An 18664-nucleotide genomic window follows, 5' to 3' on the forward strand; every position below is an offset into this window, starting at 1 on the left:
ACATTTCGTTGTTCTTCTGAATCTTTATGACTTCCTACTGCAAAAGAAAAAATTGTCCCAGCTAATTGGAAATACCACCAAAATATTAAATTTCAATGAGGCATTTATTAACAGTTGTACAAACTAAAGATTACAGTAAAATATGTCTGGAAACAATTCAATTTTCATAACAGTGGCAGGATCTGTATTGGCCAAAAGTATTTCCAGGAAGGCCAGACAATACTGTTCCTTCTCGTTCAACCTGCTGAGCATTGAAAATCAGAATGACCATGTGTGACGGGGGATGTCTTGAAATAACTTGAGTGTCCTGCTCAGTACGATTTCCGGCTAATGGGCTCAAACCCAACTGTATGTAATACAAAAATCAAGAACAGTCAGGCTTAACTTTACAATTTTTCATATAATTATGTTTGTTTTATATTCTCCACATTTTGAATTTTTTTAAAATAAATTTAAATTAAATAGATCGGCAAACAAAATCTATAAAAGTGGGTGGGATGGATATTCTTTTCTTTCTTCCTTTTCCTTCACAATTCTTTTTACTTCAAAATTATATGAGAGATTGCTGGTTTTGGGGGAGGGGATTAAAATATCACACTTGCATCTAGGGTGATGAATAATGTTTAAAATTATGACTGACTTCCCTATATACCCCACAAAAGACTTAATTAAATAAAATATAAAATAAAAAAAGCCATAGCAACGTTGCACAAAAATAATTTCATACATCAATTATTTACAATTTCTATCCTGACTGACATCACTGGGTTATAGCCCTGTTATCCTGTGTGTATTTCAAATACATTGGATGTTCCTTGATAACATGGCTTAATATTTGATCTAATGAAATGTGTGTGTGTGTGTGTGTGTGTTTCTTGAAATAGATTGAGTGTCTTACTCAAAATGATTTTGAGACCACTTGGCTCAATCCAATTAATTCACAAAAATCAACTTAATAAAATAACAATCAGACTTATTTCATTTAATGAGGTTTTATTTATTTTATTTTCATAAATTTATTCACCACCTTTTCAAATTTAAATCAGTAAATAAAATCTATAAAAAGTAGGTGGGGTGGATATACAGTTCTTTCTTCCTTTCCTCCTTTTCCTTCATAACTTTGTTTTTAACCACCCCAAAGCAAAATTATTTGGTAATGGGGGGGGGGGCTGCTCATGTCTAGCTTGATAAAATGTATTCTTGTTGTTTTTGGAAATTAGACAATAATGGTTTGCATCTTTAAGCTAAGTTACCTGAGAAACAAATATTGAATTTTCTTTAAATTAGAAATTTAAAATTTCCTTAAAATGTAACAAGATGAAAATTTTAAAACTTATGGATGATTGCACTATACATCCAACCACATATTAAACAATTCAAAAAGAAAGAAAAAAATTCGTATTCTTGGAAACAAATGCACAGAACTTCCTCATTTCATTCATCAATTTCAAATTTATAACCTGCCTGGTTTCTAGCACTGTTACTTTTTGTGTATTTCACATACACGTGATTTTCCTTAATAACACGGCCTAATATCTACGTGGGCGAGTCCATGTTTTGCCAGACAAGTGAGATTTTGTTCGTCGTCTTAGATAAATAATTCCTTTCATTTTCGTAATATTAGGAATTCTGTAGCTTTAGTGCGCTTGTATTTTTTTTAACAAATGGTGTTAGAAATATTAAAACTGTGTTGCTGGGAAAGGACATTGACCTCTGACTGGTTCATGACAACATCTTCCGTTTGGTTTAAAATTAGTTTATTTTTTATTTACTGACGCTTATCTTGTGATATAAATTTCCAATTACAAAAATTATAAATAGAAATTCCTTGTTGTAGCAAGGGAACATTAAGACATAGGTAAAAAATAAATATGTGTCAAGAAATACGTTGTATAGAACAAGTGCAATCATTCAACGGCCATCTTTTGATTGTATATTTAACCAGATTAAATGGCACGAGCTTGGAATGAAAGCGACACCTGGTGGATAAACTCGATATGAAATGTCGTCGTCCTTTTCAATCGGTGATAAATTATGTCTATAAAATCTATGTTATTTTTATTTACATATAAATAAATATATTATAAATAAATAGTATAAATAAATGTAAATCACTTAACAATATTAAAGTGAACTTAATATAAATTGTATAACAACAAATACTATTTATTTAGATGTAACTTCATATCAACATGACAACTATGCGTGACGAAACTGTCATGTTGAATTTTGTTTTCTAAATTTAAAATTAAATCTTTGAGAATTTTCAATAAATGAAGTTTGTAATTTTATTTATGACGTCATTACAAGTTTTTTATGTCAATAAAATATAAGAAATATGAATTACCTTGATACTCGTGACGTAATACAGTAATGTCACTACTCCACATGCATGTGGCATACAGACGTCCATTGTCCCAGAATATGGCATAGAGATCCCATGGAATTCCCTGTGTGAAAATGGCAACAAGTTGACATGAAGCTGTAAGTTGATGAATACAGTCATGATCATTAGGGTATCCATTGTTACATACGAAAATCTTCCCGTCTTCATTTATAACGATTGATGACGGAGTTTGTAGACGTTGATGTTTGTATGTATATTTACATTGACTGGGATTCAAAATGTCGAATCCATATACACCATTATTAGGGGATTCATAACCAGCATTACTCGTGACATAAATAATGTTGTCTTTTGTTGTCACTCTACCCGTGGAATTCCATTCGTCCCCTTTACAAATCTGGTGAATTGTGTCAACATGTCCGTCTTGAAGTGACATAACACACCAGTACGTCGTGTCCTGTCTGACACCACTGACAACAAGACTGTCATTTAATCTGACAACACTATGATATTCATCCATTACTCCCTCTAGACGTAAAGTCCTGGTCGTTTTAATATCACGTGACATGTCGGTATAATTAATGGCCATCATTTTTATCAGACCGTCGAAATGAAGAACACAAATTGTCATGGCGTCCATCAGACACATGTCACGTGGTCCTGACTTCAGTCTGTCTGACGTAGCCAGGAATTTTCCATCATGGAGTCGATGTATCTGGACTTTCCTCGTCTTGAAGTCTAAGACTACTATCTTGTCTTGGCAGACAACAATAGAGATGTACCAGGGGGACTCGTCGGCTGCGGAAATAAAGTGATATAAACATCAATACACATCTACACACAAATATTAAACATATATAGTCATATTAAAATATGAAATAACTTGTACATTTGCAGTGTGTAGGTATTGATACATTAATAATAACTTAATTCATTATATTTATGACTTTAAAAATTAATTCCTGTTAAATTTATTATACTTATTCTATTGTTTTAAATTTAGCTCTCACAAAAATGCAATGGTCACGGTGGTTGTCGTAGTATATTTACTAAATTTGCATCAGTATATTTATATTGAAATGCTAGAATAACTTGTATATTTACGTGATATAAACATTAAAATAATGCAGAATATAAATGTTGAGACACATCTACACAAAAACACCATACATGTATAATTTAAATACTAAATAACTTGTCAGGCAGTTCATCTAGGAGAAGGAAACTCTGATTCAAAACCAAGCAAGTCCCATCCTTTGGATTATGGATCCACTGCCTTGTGGATATCTTCGGGAGAAGGAAAGGCTACGGGAGTAAACCCAGACAGAAAATCAGGAGTGGAGCCCCTAAGGCGGCTGGGGATCGACTACGGCCTCCTTCCGGCAGCTCCTGCATCCAAACTGGTGCCAAATGTCATGCTCAGCATTCCTTTGGACCCCACCAGCAAGGACGAGAGGGGGATCCTGACGTCTGGGCAGCCCAGGATCTCCATACTCCACGCCCAGGCTTGCGCCCTGGAGAGGACACTCCAGTCTCGCTACTGAGCGAGGAAACAACACGGAAGCTGACAGTTTATGGGTTATAAGTCCCACCCGATTGGCGTAGGGAAGGGGCGCCACGGGTCAGCTTTGACGGTGGGAGGGATCATCGTGTCCCACTGGCCAACTATCGCCCGCCTCAAGCCGGGCAGCCCCCGGTCAATAAGGTGTTGACCCACCATCGTCTGCCTGCTCCAGTGGGTGTCTGGAGCTCAGTGTGTTGTTCAGCATGACAAGCAGACGACAATTCCACACCAGACAAAATAAACAAGAAACCAATAAAGAAGACTCCAGCTCTTCGATTTGCAAGCTGGAATGTGCGCACCATGTGTACAGGCTTCTCCGACGACCTCAGAGAAGTGGACGACACCAGAAAGACGGCCATCATCGATAGAGAACTCACCAGACTAAATATCAGCATAGCTGCCCTCCAGGAAACCAGGCTCGCCTCTAGTGGCTCCCTCAGAGAGGAAAACTACACCTTCTTCTGGAAGGGTGGAGAACCTAAGGAGCCCCGTCACCACGGAGTGGGCTTTGCCATCAAAAACAATCTCCTGGCCTCGGTTGAACCTCCCACAGGGGGCACTGAGCGTTTCTTGTCCATCCGCCTCACCACTGCTTCAGGTCCTGTCAACATCATCAGTGTCTACGCCCCAACCCTCACGTCATCAGAAGACGTGAAGGACCAGTTCTATGGGCAGCTGGACGAAGAGATCAAAGGATGCCCAAAAAAGGAACCACTATTCCTCCTCGGCGACTTTAATGCCAGAGTAGGTGCGGACCACGAGTCATGGCCTACCTGCCTCGGATATCATGGCACTGGAAAGACCAACGAAAACGGCCAGAGACTGCTGCAGCTATGCACCTACCATGGCCTGTGCATCACAAACACCTTCTTCAAGTGTAAGTCACAACACAAAGTGTCATGGAAACACCCCAGATCTCATCACTGGCACCAACTCGACTTGGTCATCACCAAGCGCTCTGCCCTTAACAGCATCCTCTCCACCAGAACCTACCACAGTGCAGACTGTGACTCCGACCATACCCTTGTGAGCAGCAAAGTGCGACTACAGCCACACACGCTACACCGCTCAAAACCAAAAGGACGTCCTCGCATAAACACTGCGCAGATGTCAGTCCCTGCCAAGGTGGAGGAGTATGTGTCTGCCCTGAACAAGGCTCTCCAGGACCTGCCTGAGTACGACGCTACAGCCAAGTGGAACGCCATGAAGAGTGCCATCTACAGTACAGCTATGTCAACGTTTGGCAAGAAGGAACGACCCAGCCAGGACTGGTTCAATGCACACCTATCAAGGAAGGAACCACAAATCGAGGAGAAACGAAAAGCGTTCATAGCTTACAAAAAATGCCCTAATGAACGGACGCTTGCTGCTCTCAGAAGTGCCTGAAGTAACACCCAACGCATTGCTAGACAGTGTGCGAACGAATACTGGCAACAACTGTGTGAAGGGATCCAGCGCAGTGCCGAGTCCGGACACATCCAAGGTATGTACAGTGGCATCAGGAAGGCTCTAGGCCCTACAGTGAAAGGGGTCGCTTCCCTGAAATCCCTGACGGGAGAGAAGATCACAGACCGTGGGCAACATATGGCCAGATGGGTGGAGCACTACTCAGAACTATACTCCCGAGAAACGTCAGTCACTGATGCAGCCCTCAGCAGCATAAAGAATCTGCCCACCATGGAAGAGCTCGACAAAGTGCCAACCTTAGAGGAGCTCAGCAAAGCAATCGACTGCCTTCCAAACGACAAAGCACCAGGTAGTGACAGCATCCCACCCGAAGCTATCAAATGTGGAAAACCAGCATTGATTAAACCACTGCACGAGCTACTTTGCCGCTGCTGGGAGGAAGGAGTAGTCCCCCAAGACATGCGTGATGCCACAATTGTGACCCTTTACAAAAACAAGGGCTACCGCAGTGACTGTAATAATTACAGAGGGATCTCGCTCTTGAGTATTGTTGGTAAAGTGTACGACCGCATCATACTCAACAGGCTGCAGTTGCTGGCAGACCGTGTGTACCCGGAATCACAGTGCGGCTTCAGAGCAGGCAGGTCGACGACAGACATGATCTTCTCCCTACGACAACTCCAAGAGAAGAGCAGAGAGCAAGGTCAACCACTCTACATGATGTTCATCGACCTCACCAAGGCCTTTGACTTGGTCAGCAGGAAGGGCCTTTTTGAACTTCTAAGTAAGATCGGTTGCCCCCCAAAACTCCTCAGCATGATAATCTCTTTCCATGCAGATATGAAGGGAACAGTCCTGTATGATGGATCCTCCTCAACCTCCTTCCCAATTAACAATGGTGTGAAACAGGGCTGTGTGCTGGCACCAACACTTTTTGGGATCTTCTTCTCCCTGCTCCTGTCCTACGCCTTCGACACGTCCACGGATGGCATATATCTACACACCAGGTCCGACGGGAGGCTGTTCAACCTGGCACGACTGCGCTCAAAGACCAAAGTGAGAGCTGTGCTCATCAGGGAGATGCTTTTTGCAGATGACGCAGCTCTTGTGGCCCACACCGAGGAAGCCCTCCAGAGACTGGGAGACCGTTTTGCTGTTGCCTGCACGCAGTTTGGTCTCACCATCAGATTGGAAAAAACAAATGTCAGCGGGCAAGACACCACCATTGTCCCTTCAATCAAAATCAACGGTGTCACCCTGAAAGCAGTCAACAACTTTACCTACCTAGGGTCAACCATCAGCAACACTCTCTCGATTGATATGGAGCTGGACAGAAGGCTTGGAAAGGCAAATACCATCATGGCTCGATTAACGAAGAGGGTGTGGGAAAACAATGCGCTGACAGAGCACACCAAGGTCCGAGTCTACCAGGCCTGCGTTCTCAGCACCCTTCTGTATGGAAGTGAGACCTGGAGTACCTACATGAGGCAAGAACGCCGGCTCAACTCCTTCCATATACGGTGCCTAAAACGCATCCTGAAAATCAGCTGGCAAGACCGTGTTCCACACAGCGAGATCCTGCAGCGTGCAAGTACCCCCAACATGTACTCCCTGCTAATTAAACGCCGCCTTCGATGGCTGGGTCACGTCCGACGCATGGAGGATGGAAGGCTGCCAAAGGACATCTTATATGGACAGCTGGCCACTGGCATGAGAAGAATCGGACGCCCCTCACTCCGTTTCAAAGATGTGTGCAAGAGGGACATGAAGGCATGCAACATTTCACCCGATGGCTGGGAAGAGCTGGCGGAGGACCGAGGCACCTGGAGACTGATGGTAAACAATGGCATATCAGTCGCTGATGCGAGGAGAGGCCAGTTGGCGGCAGAGAAACGTAAGAGAAAGAAGGACGCAGCAGCAACCACAGTAACGCAGACTTCCCAGTATGTCTGCACCAACTGCAGTAGGGACTGTCACTCACGTATAGGCCTGCACAGCCACAGCAGACGATGCCAACAGTGACAGACAACACCCCAAGGGCGCTATTCGCATGGTCTTTCGAGACCGAGTCGCCAATGATGATGATGATGAAATAACTGACCATAACAATCGTCGTAATGGCGTCATCATTTTATTATTATTACAAGAGAGATTTACAGCAGACATCACACAGACCCAGTAATCACACTATTATAGTTCTGTACAGTATTTTAGTAAACTGAAGATACCAACAATAGTGTGTTAACAGGGTCTGTGTGGAAACAGCTATCGTCTCTCATTTTTAATCATGTTACGTACGTGCATTCGTACGTGTGTATTAATCTTATACTCCTCCAAAAATGGACAAGACAAATTCAGACACGGAGTCCATCCTTACATTAAATAACTCTGTGTCATTCCTTGAAAGCTATAGAGTGAAGGTTATCATCACAATACCACGTAATAAATGATCACAAAACAGGGACATACAGCAAAATGGGGGGGGGGGGGGGTTTACATTTTTTAAAATAAATGTATAGTAGTTCTGATGTTTATTTATCATCTTTTTCAAGAGAAATATTTACCAAGCCTTAAGTTCCGAACTCCATATCTATAATTATCGATGTGTCGAGTTTTATTTCCCTACAGGGTCTTGCACCATTTCATCATGTCCAAGAATAGTAAAGAATTAATCATGTCAAATGTCGTGCATGTAATTTCCGTTATGATTTTTCACGAAGACAACAGTTTGCGAAGGAAGTGGCTATTTTTGGAGGAAAGTAAAGGCATTTTTAATTTTAAACGCGTGCATCATGGCCGTATATATATATATATATATATATATATATATATATATATATATATATATATATATATATATATATATATATATATATATTCTCGTGGATAAATTATTAAGACGAGTTCCGTATATTCACGAAAATAAATCACTGGTCTTCCATGAGAAATACAATTTCGTATCTGATGACGTGTGTTTTACTAACACATTTTATATACTTTTTCTTCGAGTTTCCCTTATCTCTTTACGTAACTTCACAGCAAATTTCTGACAAGCTAAAAGCAGTGTCTGTAATTTTGAGGGGGGGGGGGACATTTTTTAGATGCTCCCTGACATTACAAAATACCGTTTCCCAGTGGAATGTTCTGCAGCAATGTTACATTGTATATATTTTTACATATATTTTTACACAACCTCTTTTAGAAAAACCATAAACATTCATATATGTAATTAACACACACACACACATATATATACACACAAACACACACACACATTTGTTATACATGCATAGTTTGGCAATATATTGCAGAGTACATATTACAAAACTTAGACTTAAACAAATTAAATTGCAAATTAAAATAAAAATGTCCAAATTTAGGCAAAAGCCTCTCCCAGACACTTGGAAAAAGGAAGTGTACAGCGAAGCCAACACATTTTGTCATTGTTGTCGTCATTTGAAATGAATGTGTAATATCTAATCCCATAACTCTAAAACTATAGGTAATGATAAAAGCTAATTCGATTGAGTCTACGACGTCCTATTACCGCGTCATGCCTATTACTGCATCATGCTTACCACCACGTCCCATAACTCAGAAAGTACAAGTAATGATGAATAATATTGATATTACGACGTCCTAATACAGCGTCATGCCTATCACTGAGGTGTTTGAGCGTATAAAACAACCGCTGTCATAATGCATCACATATTGTTACGGAATCATATCGTTAAAATCGCTCTGGTGGCGTACTGGTTAGAGTGTCCGCCTCGGATGCGTGAGTTCGTAGGTTCGAACCCTGGCCGAGTCATAGCCAAGACGTTTTTTTTTTCAAATTATACTAATAGCTGCTTTGCTATGTGCCAAGCATTATGAGGTTAGTGTTAGGGCTGGGGCCTGCTGTCAGGATAATTTGACTGGGAGGGACATCATGCTGCATGTCTGCGGCATGATGCCCCAGTGCTAGACCTCACTATAAACTGACTATTAACTGCCTCATTGCAGACATCGTAGCGATATGACTGAACAATTATTTTAAGCTGCGTTAAATGTCCAAATCATAAACAAATACACTTTACATACATACATACATACATACATACATACATACATACATTTTATGATTGTTTCTCTTTATATGTTAACGATAGTACAAGCAAAAATTGTACTCGTTTAACAATTCCAGTATAATATTCATCCCTTATACATTTTAGACTTGTCTTTTAAAATAAAGATCAAATGACCCTTCTATTTCAAAATTATTTTAGCCAGGTATGAAATCGCACTCTGTTACGTTTTTCTCTTGATTCGTCATAGGTCATATCGCCGTAATAGAAGAAGCAAAACATAATAAAAAAAAAAAAAATAAAAAAAAAAGTCTTTGACACAACAGATTTCCAGCTTAAGAAGTTAAGTACATATTGGATGAGACTTGTTCGCCTGCCTTCCATATTGCTGACAAGTCTTCAAATATTACTAAATAATATTGAACTTAAAGTTCGTTCCGACTTCTGTGTGTCTGTAAAGATCTACTCCATATACCAGCCAATCTTAATCCCCCGATTCCATCAATACATTAAATGGTAAAACCGATCAACAGAAGTGGAAGCTACGGTTTCAGGTAGATCAAGCCGTGAGAAATAAACACATGCAAACGTCATCTGTTTCACAGCTTACGAAACACTATTATACGGCTTTGCATAACAGTCAATCAGGGAATACGTTGCACACAGTTATACCCACTGTACCGTATCCCCTCGACAAAAGGTAACTGACACGGATTATTTTCTTATGCATACGAAATCTTTCTTATCAATATGTTTGCAAAACTACGGTGCCCCTTAAGTGATATACATTATAAAGAAGTACTAAATCGAAAAACGACATATCTTGTTTAATGGAATTATTAGTATGTATGAAATCAAACAATATCGTTCTATCAAAACATAATGTGTCGATAAATCGAATAATATGGTTTGTCAATAATTGTGCACAACCGTCAATAGGGTTTTATCCTTTTGAGAAAGATCAATATATTGCCTGAGATATTCAATACTTATAATTGCTAATCGCACCGACGTTGACATATGACTTTGAGTCTATTACTTGTCATTTTAAATAGTTTTTAATTTTTTTAAATTTTTTTATTTATTTTGCAGCCAGGAATATTAACTGAGTAATCTTTTATAACACAAATATGGCCCAAAAAATTATCATTTCTTTCCAAACAAATGGCCAAGTGAGTTTACTTCTTTGAAGATAACGAAGGCTATAAGAAATAGTTTAAATAACTAAAGGAGGTCTAACTCGAATCAGGAGAAATACAAGGAGAATGAAGAAATGTGAATCGAACACAGCCTACCTATATATTTAAAGAACATATTACGAGGAACGACACAGATTAACACTTGAATAAAACATATAATTTTTTTCTTAAATATAGCACACTTTTCCGATCGCTAAAATTCTAAATTGAAAATAAATTAACGGATAAATAATATAAAATATATTATAATGTATTCTATACCCAAAGAATTGAAATAAGATAACTGGGGGAAAATTCTGACTTATACTTGCTGTCTCAAACATACAGAAAATATAGCATGCACACAATATAGCATTAACACAAATAGCAAACACTGAGACTTAGGGGACCTGTAACAATAAATTTGTTATAATAAAATTCTTTTTAAATTAAACATACAATATATCTGAGGGGGAAACATACAAACATAAAATACATTTTATATTTTTTTGGAATGGGGGCATCTGTCTGGTGCCACCCACCAACCCCCCAGAACAGGATCTTGCCTGGCTCACCAAAATAGAGAGAGTAGGTAGGGGGCACCTTTCGGATATTTTGATATTTAAAAATAATTTTGCTTTACAACCTAATTATAGGTTTAAGAAAAAAACAAACAAAAGAAACAAAAGCAAGCATTAAATAAATTACAGTGTGTGTGTGTGCCTCATAAACAAGAAAATTACCTTATAATTTCTACAGATTATTGCGAATTTGTATCACTGATATTATGAACACTGTAGATAAATCCCATGGAAAGTGTACACATACCGTTATAACTATCCAAGTTATAGTAGGCTACTTGGTTAAGGTTCATTTTCAAATAAGTTTTCTCTGTCACTCCAGATTCCTGCGTATTCTGTCCTTTATGAATGAGGTGGGTGGCTGGACATTATTAATATCTGTATTGTTGTTTTCGTACGTCACTGGTGATTAATCAGTGATCAATGGAAATTCGTGACTGATCGATATAATTGATGACAGGGGTAGAAACAATGTTTATAAATGCCATAGGCGGATTAAAATTTAATAAACAATACCTTACACACGCACGTGTGTGTGTGTGTGATATGGTCCAACCGCAGGAGTCTGACGTTCTGGTTGACGATAAAACGTGACTTCTGTGGTCCAAGCGACATCGAACTGGCTGGAGGTCAAGGTGTTAAATGCGTTTATGAGCCTCAAATGTCCAAATAATAACATGTACTATGGTGGACACAACCCATGATTGACGGTTTGGTGGGTGGGAGATTATTCAACCTCTAACACTACACATGTCAAAATAAAAGCGTATTCTTGTACTGGATAATGACCCTGGTTGATGGTGGGGTGGGTAGGGCAATTACCGACCCATTGTCAAACTAATGTCGTTTTTATAATATTCATATATAAATCTAAATAATTTGATCATCGAACCATATTAGACCTAGTAATATGAGGCGCCATTTTACCCTTTTTCCTTATTTTATGCTATTATATATATATATATATCTATATCTTGTGATATCATTTCATTTTATTATATCAAATAACTAAATTTTTAGTTAATATTTGAGGAGCATACAATCTTAATTAATTAGTGTACATGAAATTCCCAAATTTAAGTTTAGTCGCGAGTTTTTTCTTCACACTTGAATTCTCTTTTTAATATTGGGAAATAACGCCTATATCCAACATATTTCACTCAGTTCGGACGGAATTTAAATCATTCATTAGACAAATTTAAGATATGCATCTAATTTATAAAACAATACATTGAAAGAAATAATAATATATTGAATCTGAAGTTATGCTATCATACACGAGAGTATGTATATCATACACCGAATGTATTATACAGCATACAAACGGCACCTCATATGATTACACGATCAATGCAGTCTTATGCTGCCATCTTCCGGACATATGCCTGTGATAAATAAAAATGTTAATAACAATACAATTTTGAGATTTATGCCAACAAATTAGACTATAGACTAAATTATACTGGATTTGGATGACAGGATTTCTTTTACGCACGATCTTGCAAAACATATTCTTGGAGACCTTAGCTAGAACATTATTCCTCAACGTAATTCTACTCAAATATGAACAAAATGAGACTCTTTGGTTTAGATGTTTGTTAGTTTTATTCTTGTGACGTCTAATTTCGAATCTTTTAATAACGCGCATGCATAAAATCTGTATGTTTTCTTGAATCTACTTTGTGCCAGAGACAAACAACAGATCTGTTTGGGGATGCTTTATCAATAAAATTGTCGTCATCGTTACAAGTCTTCTTTGTGTTCATAATATCTATACTCCGTAAGAACAGCTTCTAGATTGAGATCATCCCAAGAAAGGTAGTCTAAACATCGTCCGTGGGAGAAAACAAATACATAAATATTTGACTACTTTCTTACAAAAATCTAATACCTCTCCAAAGGGCAGATATTTTGGCGCTATACATAAAGGTAAATCATTCTTTAAGCTCGGTAAAAACGAAACCTAGCATTGCGGTGGTAAGATTACCTGCCAACAGTGACAAAAGCATGTTCATACCTGTCACCACGCAGTCAGAATCGCTATCGGTCGGTTCATAGTGCATATGAATAAACATTATTTAGGAACACACTACACTGAACAAAGAGAGTAGGTTCAGTTATTGATCTCTTTTATATGTGTATGTATAACCACCAGACTATGTCATCATACAGAAAGCCAGTATAATATGTGTCATGGTGAAAGCTTACACGCATGACCAATGAACAGACTTGCATTGCAGCCAGTTGGAATATCAAATTACCCAAACCTGAGCTTATGGTTTTACATTATAGTATTAAGGTTGCTTCAATATTTAGGCTTAGCCAACTCTGATGTGTTTCCCATTGCCTGTTGTATTGCTAGTACACACGGTCATTCCTGTATTTCCTTTCTAATATATGTATTAAAAGCATCTGTATGCAGGGTATGACAATATTTACTGACAGATTCCATTAAGTATGCCGACAATATATAATGACAGAGTATGAAACTAAGTTCGAAATTCAAAGCATTCACTTAAATATTCGAATAAATATGCCAGACTTATGTAACAAAGACTACGAAAATATGAAATTATTAACTGTCATATTCCATTAGGTATGTCAGACCTTAGGAAACAAATGAGTATAAAATAGAAACTGACATTTTCCACCATGTAATGAATATAGTACAAGTATCCGTATGCAGATTATGAAAATATTCATTGACAAACTCCACTGGATTTTTATATGTAACTTATGGATCACTTACTTTTTTTTTCTAGTGTCAGAGTCCCAACTTTGGCAAGACTGTAACCAACTTTTTTCTCTCCTCCTGTAGCCATTTTATCTTTTTTTATATGATTGTGCTTCAGGGTTATTCACTCCAAGTGAAATGAGTTTTCAATCTAACACAATGCTGACAAGATGACTGGGCTGCAAAATACAGACAGGAATATTCTAGCGGTGTCGATGTAATATAAATAATCAATATTTAGTTTATGAGTTATTGTACAGAGATCAACTTGCTTGTAAAATGAAATATCTATACAAATGAAATCGCGTAAACATTTTGTTGTGTAAAGAGCTTATCAAAGCTGCAATTACATACTCTTTTTTTACACGCAAAATGTAATCATATTTATGTTCCCTATTCATCTTAGTGTTTTGTGATATTAGTGAGATTGTGTCATCTTAGACGTGTTGTGTAATCTTAGTGGTTTTGTGTGATCTTAGAGGTGTACTGTGATCTTAGTGATTATGTGTGGTCTTAGAGGTGCACTGTGATCTTAGTGGTTTTGTGTGATCTTATAGGTGTTTAGTGATTATGTGTGGTCTTAGAGGTGCACTGTGATCTTAGTGGTTTTGTGTGATCTTATAAGTGTTGTGTGATTTTAGTGGTTTTGTGTGATCTTAGAGGTGTACTGTGATCTTAGTGATTTTGTTTGATTTTAGAGGAGTTGTGTGATCGTAGAAGTGTTGCGTGATCTTAGAGGTGTTGTGTGATTTGTGGTCTTGTGCCATCTTAGAGGTATTGTGTGATCTTAGTAGTTTTGTGTGATCTTATAGGTGTTGTGTGATCTTAGAGGTGTTTTGTGATCTTAGTGATCTTCTGCCATCCTAGATGTGTTGTGTGATCTTAGAGGTGCTGCGTGATCTTAGAGGTGGTATGTGATCTTAGCGGTTTTGTGTGATTTTAGAGGTTTTGTGTGATCCTAATGATAATGTGCCATCTCACAGTTGTTGTGTAATTTTAGAGGTGTTGTGTGATCTTAAAAGTGCTGTGTGATCTTCATGGTTTTGTGTGATCTTCATGGTTTTGTGTGATCTTAGAGGTTGTGTGTGATTTTAGTGGTTTTGTGTGATTTTTGAGGTGTTGTGTGATCTTGTGTATTCGTAGAGTTGTTGTGTGATCTTCATGGTTTTGTGTGGTCTTGGAGGTGTTGTGTGATTTTATTGGATTTGTGCGATCTTAGTGATGTTGTGTGATCTTAGTGGATTTGTGTGATCTTGGATGTGTTGTTTGATCTTAGTGATCTTTTGCCATATTAAAGTTGCGTTATCTTAGTGGTTTTATGTGATCTTAGAGGTGTTGTGTGATCTTAGTTAATTCATGTGATCATGGAGGTGTTGTGTTATCTTAGTGGTTTAGGTGATCTTAGTTATCTTGCGCCATCGTAGAGGTATTGAGTGTTCTTAGTAGTGTTTTGTGATCTTAGTGGTTTTGTCTGATCTTAGAGGTGTTGTGTGATCTTAGTGGATTTGTGTGATCTTAGAGGTGTTATTTGATCTTAGTGATCTTGTGCCATATTAAAGTTGTGACATATTAGTGTTTTTTTGTAATCTTAGAGATGTTGTGTGATCTTAGTTGATGTATGTGATTATAAAGGTGTTGTGTGATCATAGTGGTTATATGTGATCATAGTGGTTTTATGTGATCTTAGTGATCTTTTGCCCTCTTAAAGGTGTTGTTTGATCTTAGAGGTGTTGTGTGATCTTCTTGGTTTTGTGCTACCTTAGAGGTGTTGTGTGATTTTATTGGTTTTTATGTGATTTTTGAGGTGTTGTGTGATCTTAGTGATTTTCTGCCATCTTAGAGGTATTGTGTGATCTTAATGTTTTTATGTGATCTTAGAGGTGTTGTGTGATCCTAGTGGTTTTGTGTGATTTTAAGGTAGTTGTTTGATCGTAGCAGTTTTATTTGATCTTAGAGGTCTTGTGCCATCGTAGAGGTGTTGTGTGATCTTAACAGTTTTGTGTGATCTTAGTAGATTTCTGTGGTTTTAGAGGTGTTGTGTGATCTTTGTTGTTTTATGTTATCTTAGAGGTGGTGTGTGATCTTAGAAGTCTTGTGCCATCGGAGAAGTACTGTGTGACCTTAGTAGTTTTGTGTTATCTTAGTAGTCTTTTGTGGTCGTAGAGGTGGTGTGTGATCTTAGAGGTGTTGTATGATCTTTGTGGTTTTGTGCTGCCCTAGATGTGTTGTGTGATCTTAGTTGTTTTATTTGAACTTAGAGGTGTACTGTGATCTTACTGGTTTTATGTGATCGTAGAGGTGGTGTGTGATCTTATAGGTGTAGAGTGATCTTAGTGGTTTTGTGTGATCTTAGAGGTGTAGAGTGATCTTAGAGGTCTTGTGTATCTAAATGATATTGTACATATTAGATTAGCTAATATTTACAATGACTGGACGAAGCATTGTGCCTTTGTTTTTGGGGAGTTATTGGTTAGTGTTAATAATGTAGGTGTAGAGTTATTGGTGAGTACAAATACTGTAGATGGGGAGTTAGAGGTGGGAAAATACTATAGATTTAGAGTTAGTGGGTGTAAATGATGTGGATGGCGATATCAGTTTAAGGGGTAAATACTGAATTATGTCAGTTAATTAGCGGTAGGTAGATGAGGAGTTAGTGAGATATGTAAATACAATGAATATGGAGTTAATGGTGGGTATAGATAATGTAGATGCGTAGTTAGAAGTGGGAAAATACTATAGATTTAGAGTTAGTGGGTGTAAATGATGTGGATGGGGAGATCAGTTTTAGAAGTAAATACTAAATTATATGAGTTAATTAGCGGTGGGTGTAAATGATGTAGATGAGGAGTTAGTGACATATGTAAATACAATGAATATGGAGCTAATGGTGGTGGTGGTGTGTGTGTGTTATTTGGATTTTTAACGTAGCTTTAACAAATTTTCAGTCCTATCGCTACGATGTCTGCAGTGTGGCACTTTATAGTGGTGTGTGTAAATAGTGTAGATACAAAGTTAGTGGAGTGTGTAAATAGTTATAGGGGGAGTTAGTGGTGTGTGTAAATAGTGTAGATGTTGAGTTAGTGGTGTGTGTAAAAAGTGAAGATGGAATGTTAGTGGAGTGTGTAAATAGTTAGAGGGTAGTTATTGTGGGTGTAAATAGTGTAGCTGGTGAGTAAGTGGTGTGTGTAAATTGTGTAGATGGGAAGTTAGTGATGAGCGTAAATAATATAGATGGGGAGTTAGTGGTGTGCGTAAATAGTGTAGGTGTAGAGTGATTTGGGTGTGTAAATAATGTAGATGGAGAGTTAGTGGAATGTGTAAATAGTGTAGAGGGGAAATTAGTCATCTGTGTAAATTGTGTTGATGGAGAGTTAGTGTTGTGTGTAAATAGTGCTGATGGAGATTAATTGTGTGTGGCAATAGTGTAGAAGGGGTTAGTGATGTGTGTCAATAGTGTAGATGGGGAGTTAGTTGTGTATGTAAATAGTGTAGATAGAGAGTTATGGGTGTGTGCAAGTGGTGTAGGCGGAGAGTTCGTGGAGTGTGTAAATAGTGTAGATGGGGAGTTCGTGTGGTGTGTAACTAGTGTAGATTGACAGTTAGTGGAGGATGCAAATAGTTTATATGGGGAGTTAGTGGTTATTGAAATAGTGTAGATGGTTAATTAGTCGTGTGAGAGAATAGTGTAGATGGAGAGTTAGTGGAGCTTGCATATTGTGTAGAGGAGGAGTGAGTGATGTGTGTAAATAGTGTAGATGGGGAGCTAACGGAGTTTGTAAATAGTGTAGAGGGGAGTTAGTGAAGTTTGTAAATAGTGTAGAGGGGAGTTAGTGGTGTGTGTAAATAGTGTCGATGGGGAGTTATTGATGTAAGTAGTATAGCTGGGAAGTTAATGGTATGTGCAAATAGTGTAGAGGTGGTTAATGCTGTGTGTAAGTAAAGTACATGGAGAGTTAGTGGATTGTGTAAATAGTGTAGATGGAGAGTTAGTGAAGTTTGTAAATAGTGTAGAGGGGAGTTAGTGGTGTGTGTAAATAATGTAGATAGAGTGTGTAAATAGTGTAGATGGAGAGTCTGTGGAGTTTCTAAATAGCGTAGAGGAGAAGTTATTGGTGTTTGTAAATATTGTATATGGAGTGTTAGTGGCGTTTGTAAATAGTGTATAGGGGTTGTTAGTGGTGTATAAATAGTGTAGTTGGAGAGCGAGTGGAGTGTGTATGTAGTGGAGAAGTACAGTTAGTGGAGTGTGCAAATAGTGTAGATAGGGAGTTAGTGGTTTGTGTAAAAAATGTATATGGAGAGTTAGTGGAGTGTGTAACTAATTTGGGGGGAGTTAGTGTTGTGTGTAAATAGTGTAGATGGAGAGTTAGTGGTGTGTGTAAATAGTGTAGATGGAGAGTTAGTGGTGTGTGTAAATAATGTAGATGGAGAGTCAGTGGAGTGTGTAAATAGTGTAGAGCAGGAATTATTGGTGTATGTAAATATTGTATAAAGAGTGTTAGTGGCGTTTGTAAATAGTGTAGAGGGCTTGTTAGTGGGGTGTAAATAGTGTAGATGGAGAGCGAGTGGAGTGTAAATAGTGGAGATGTGAAGTTAGTGGTGTGTGTACATAGTGTAGATGGAGAGTTAGTGGAGTGTGTAAATAGTGTAGATAGGCAGTTAGTGGTTTGTGTAAATAATATATATGGAAAGTTAGTGGAGTGTGTAAATAATTTGGGGGTAGTTAGTGTTGTATGTAAATAAGTAAATGGGGTGTTGATGGTGAGTATAATAATAGTGGAGGTTA

At 38.1% G+C, this 18664-nt stretch overlaps 1 protein-coding gene across 5 annotated transcripts in view; it reads right to left on the bottom strand.

Moving 5' to 3' along the window:
* Positions 1 to 18664, bottom strand: part of LOC149789950 (uncharacterized) — a 125098-nt gene that overhangs the window by 105919 nt on the left and 515 nt on the right. For all 5 annotated transcript variants that reach the window (XM_089972027.1, XM_089972025.1, XM_089972026.1 and 2 more), the window contains exons 2-4: positions 13894 to 14057; positions 2348 to 3145; positions 3 to 37 (exon numbers count right to left, since the gene is read on the bottom strand). In XM_089972027.1, coding sequence (XP_089828153.1) covers positions 3 to 37; positions 2348 to 3145; positions 13894 to 13966 — 906 coding nt within the window. In that variant the 5' untranslated portion in view covers positions 13967 to 14057. The remainder of the gene's footprint in view (positions 1 to 2; positions 38 to 2347; positions 3146 to 13893; positions 14058 to 18664) is intronic.

Source organism: Sinohyriopsis cumingii, chromosome 10 (assembly GCF_028554795.1).
Source record: "Sinohyriopsis cumingii isolate HCF-2022 chromosome 10, ASM2855479v2, whole genome shotgun sequence".
NCBI lineage: Eukaryota > Metazoa > Mollusca > Bivalvia > Unionida > Unionidae > Sinohyriopsis > Sinohyriopsis cumingii.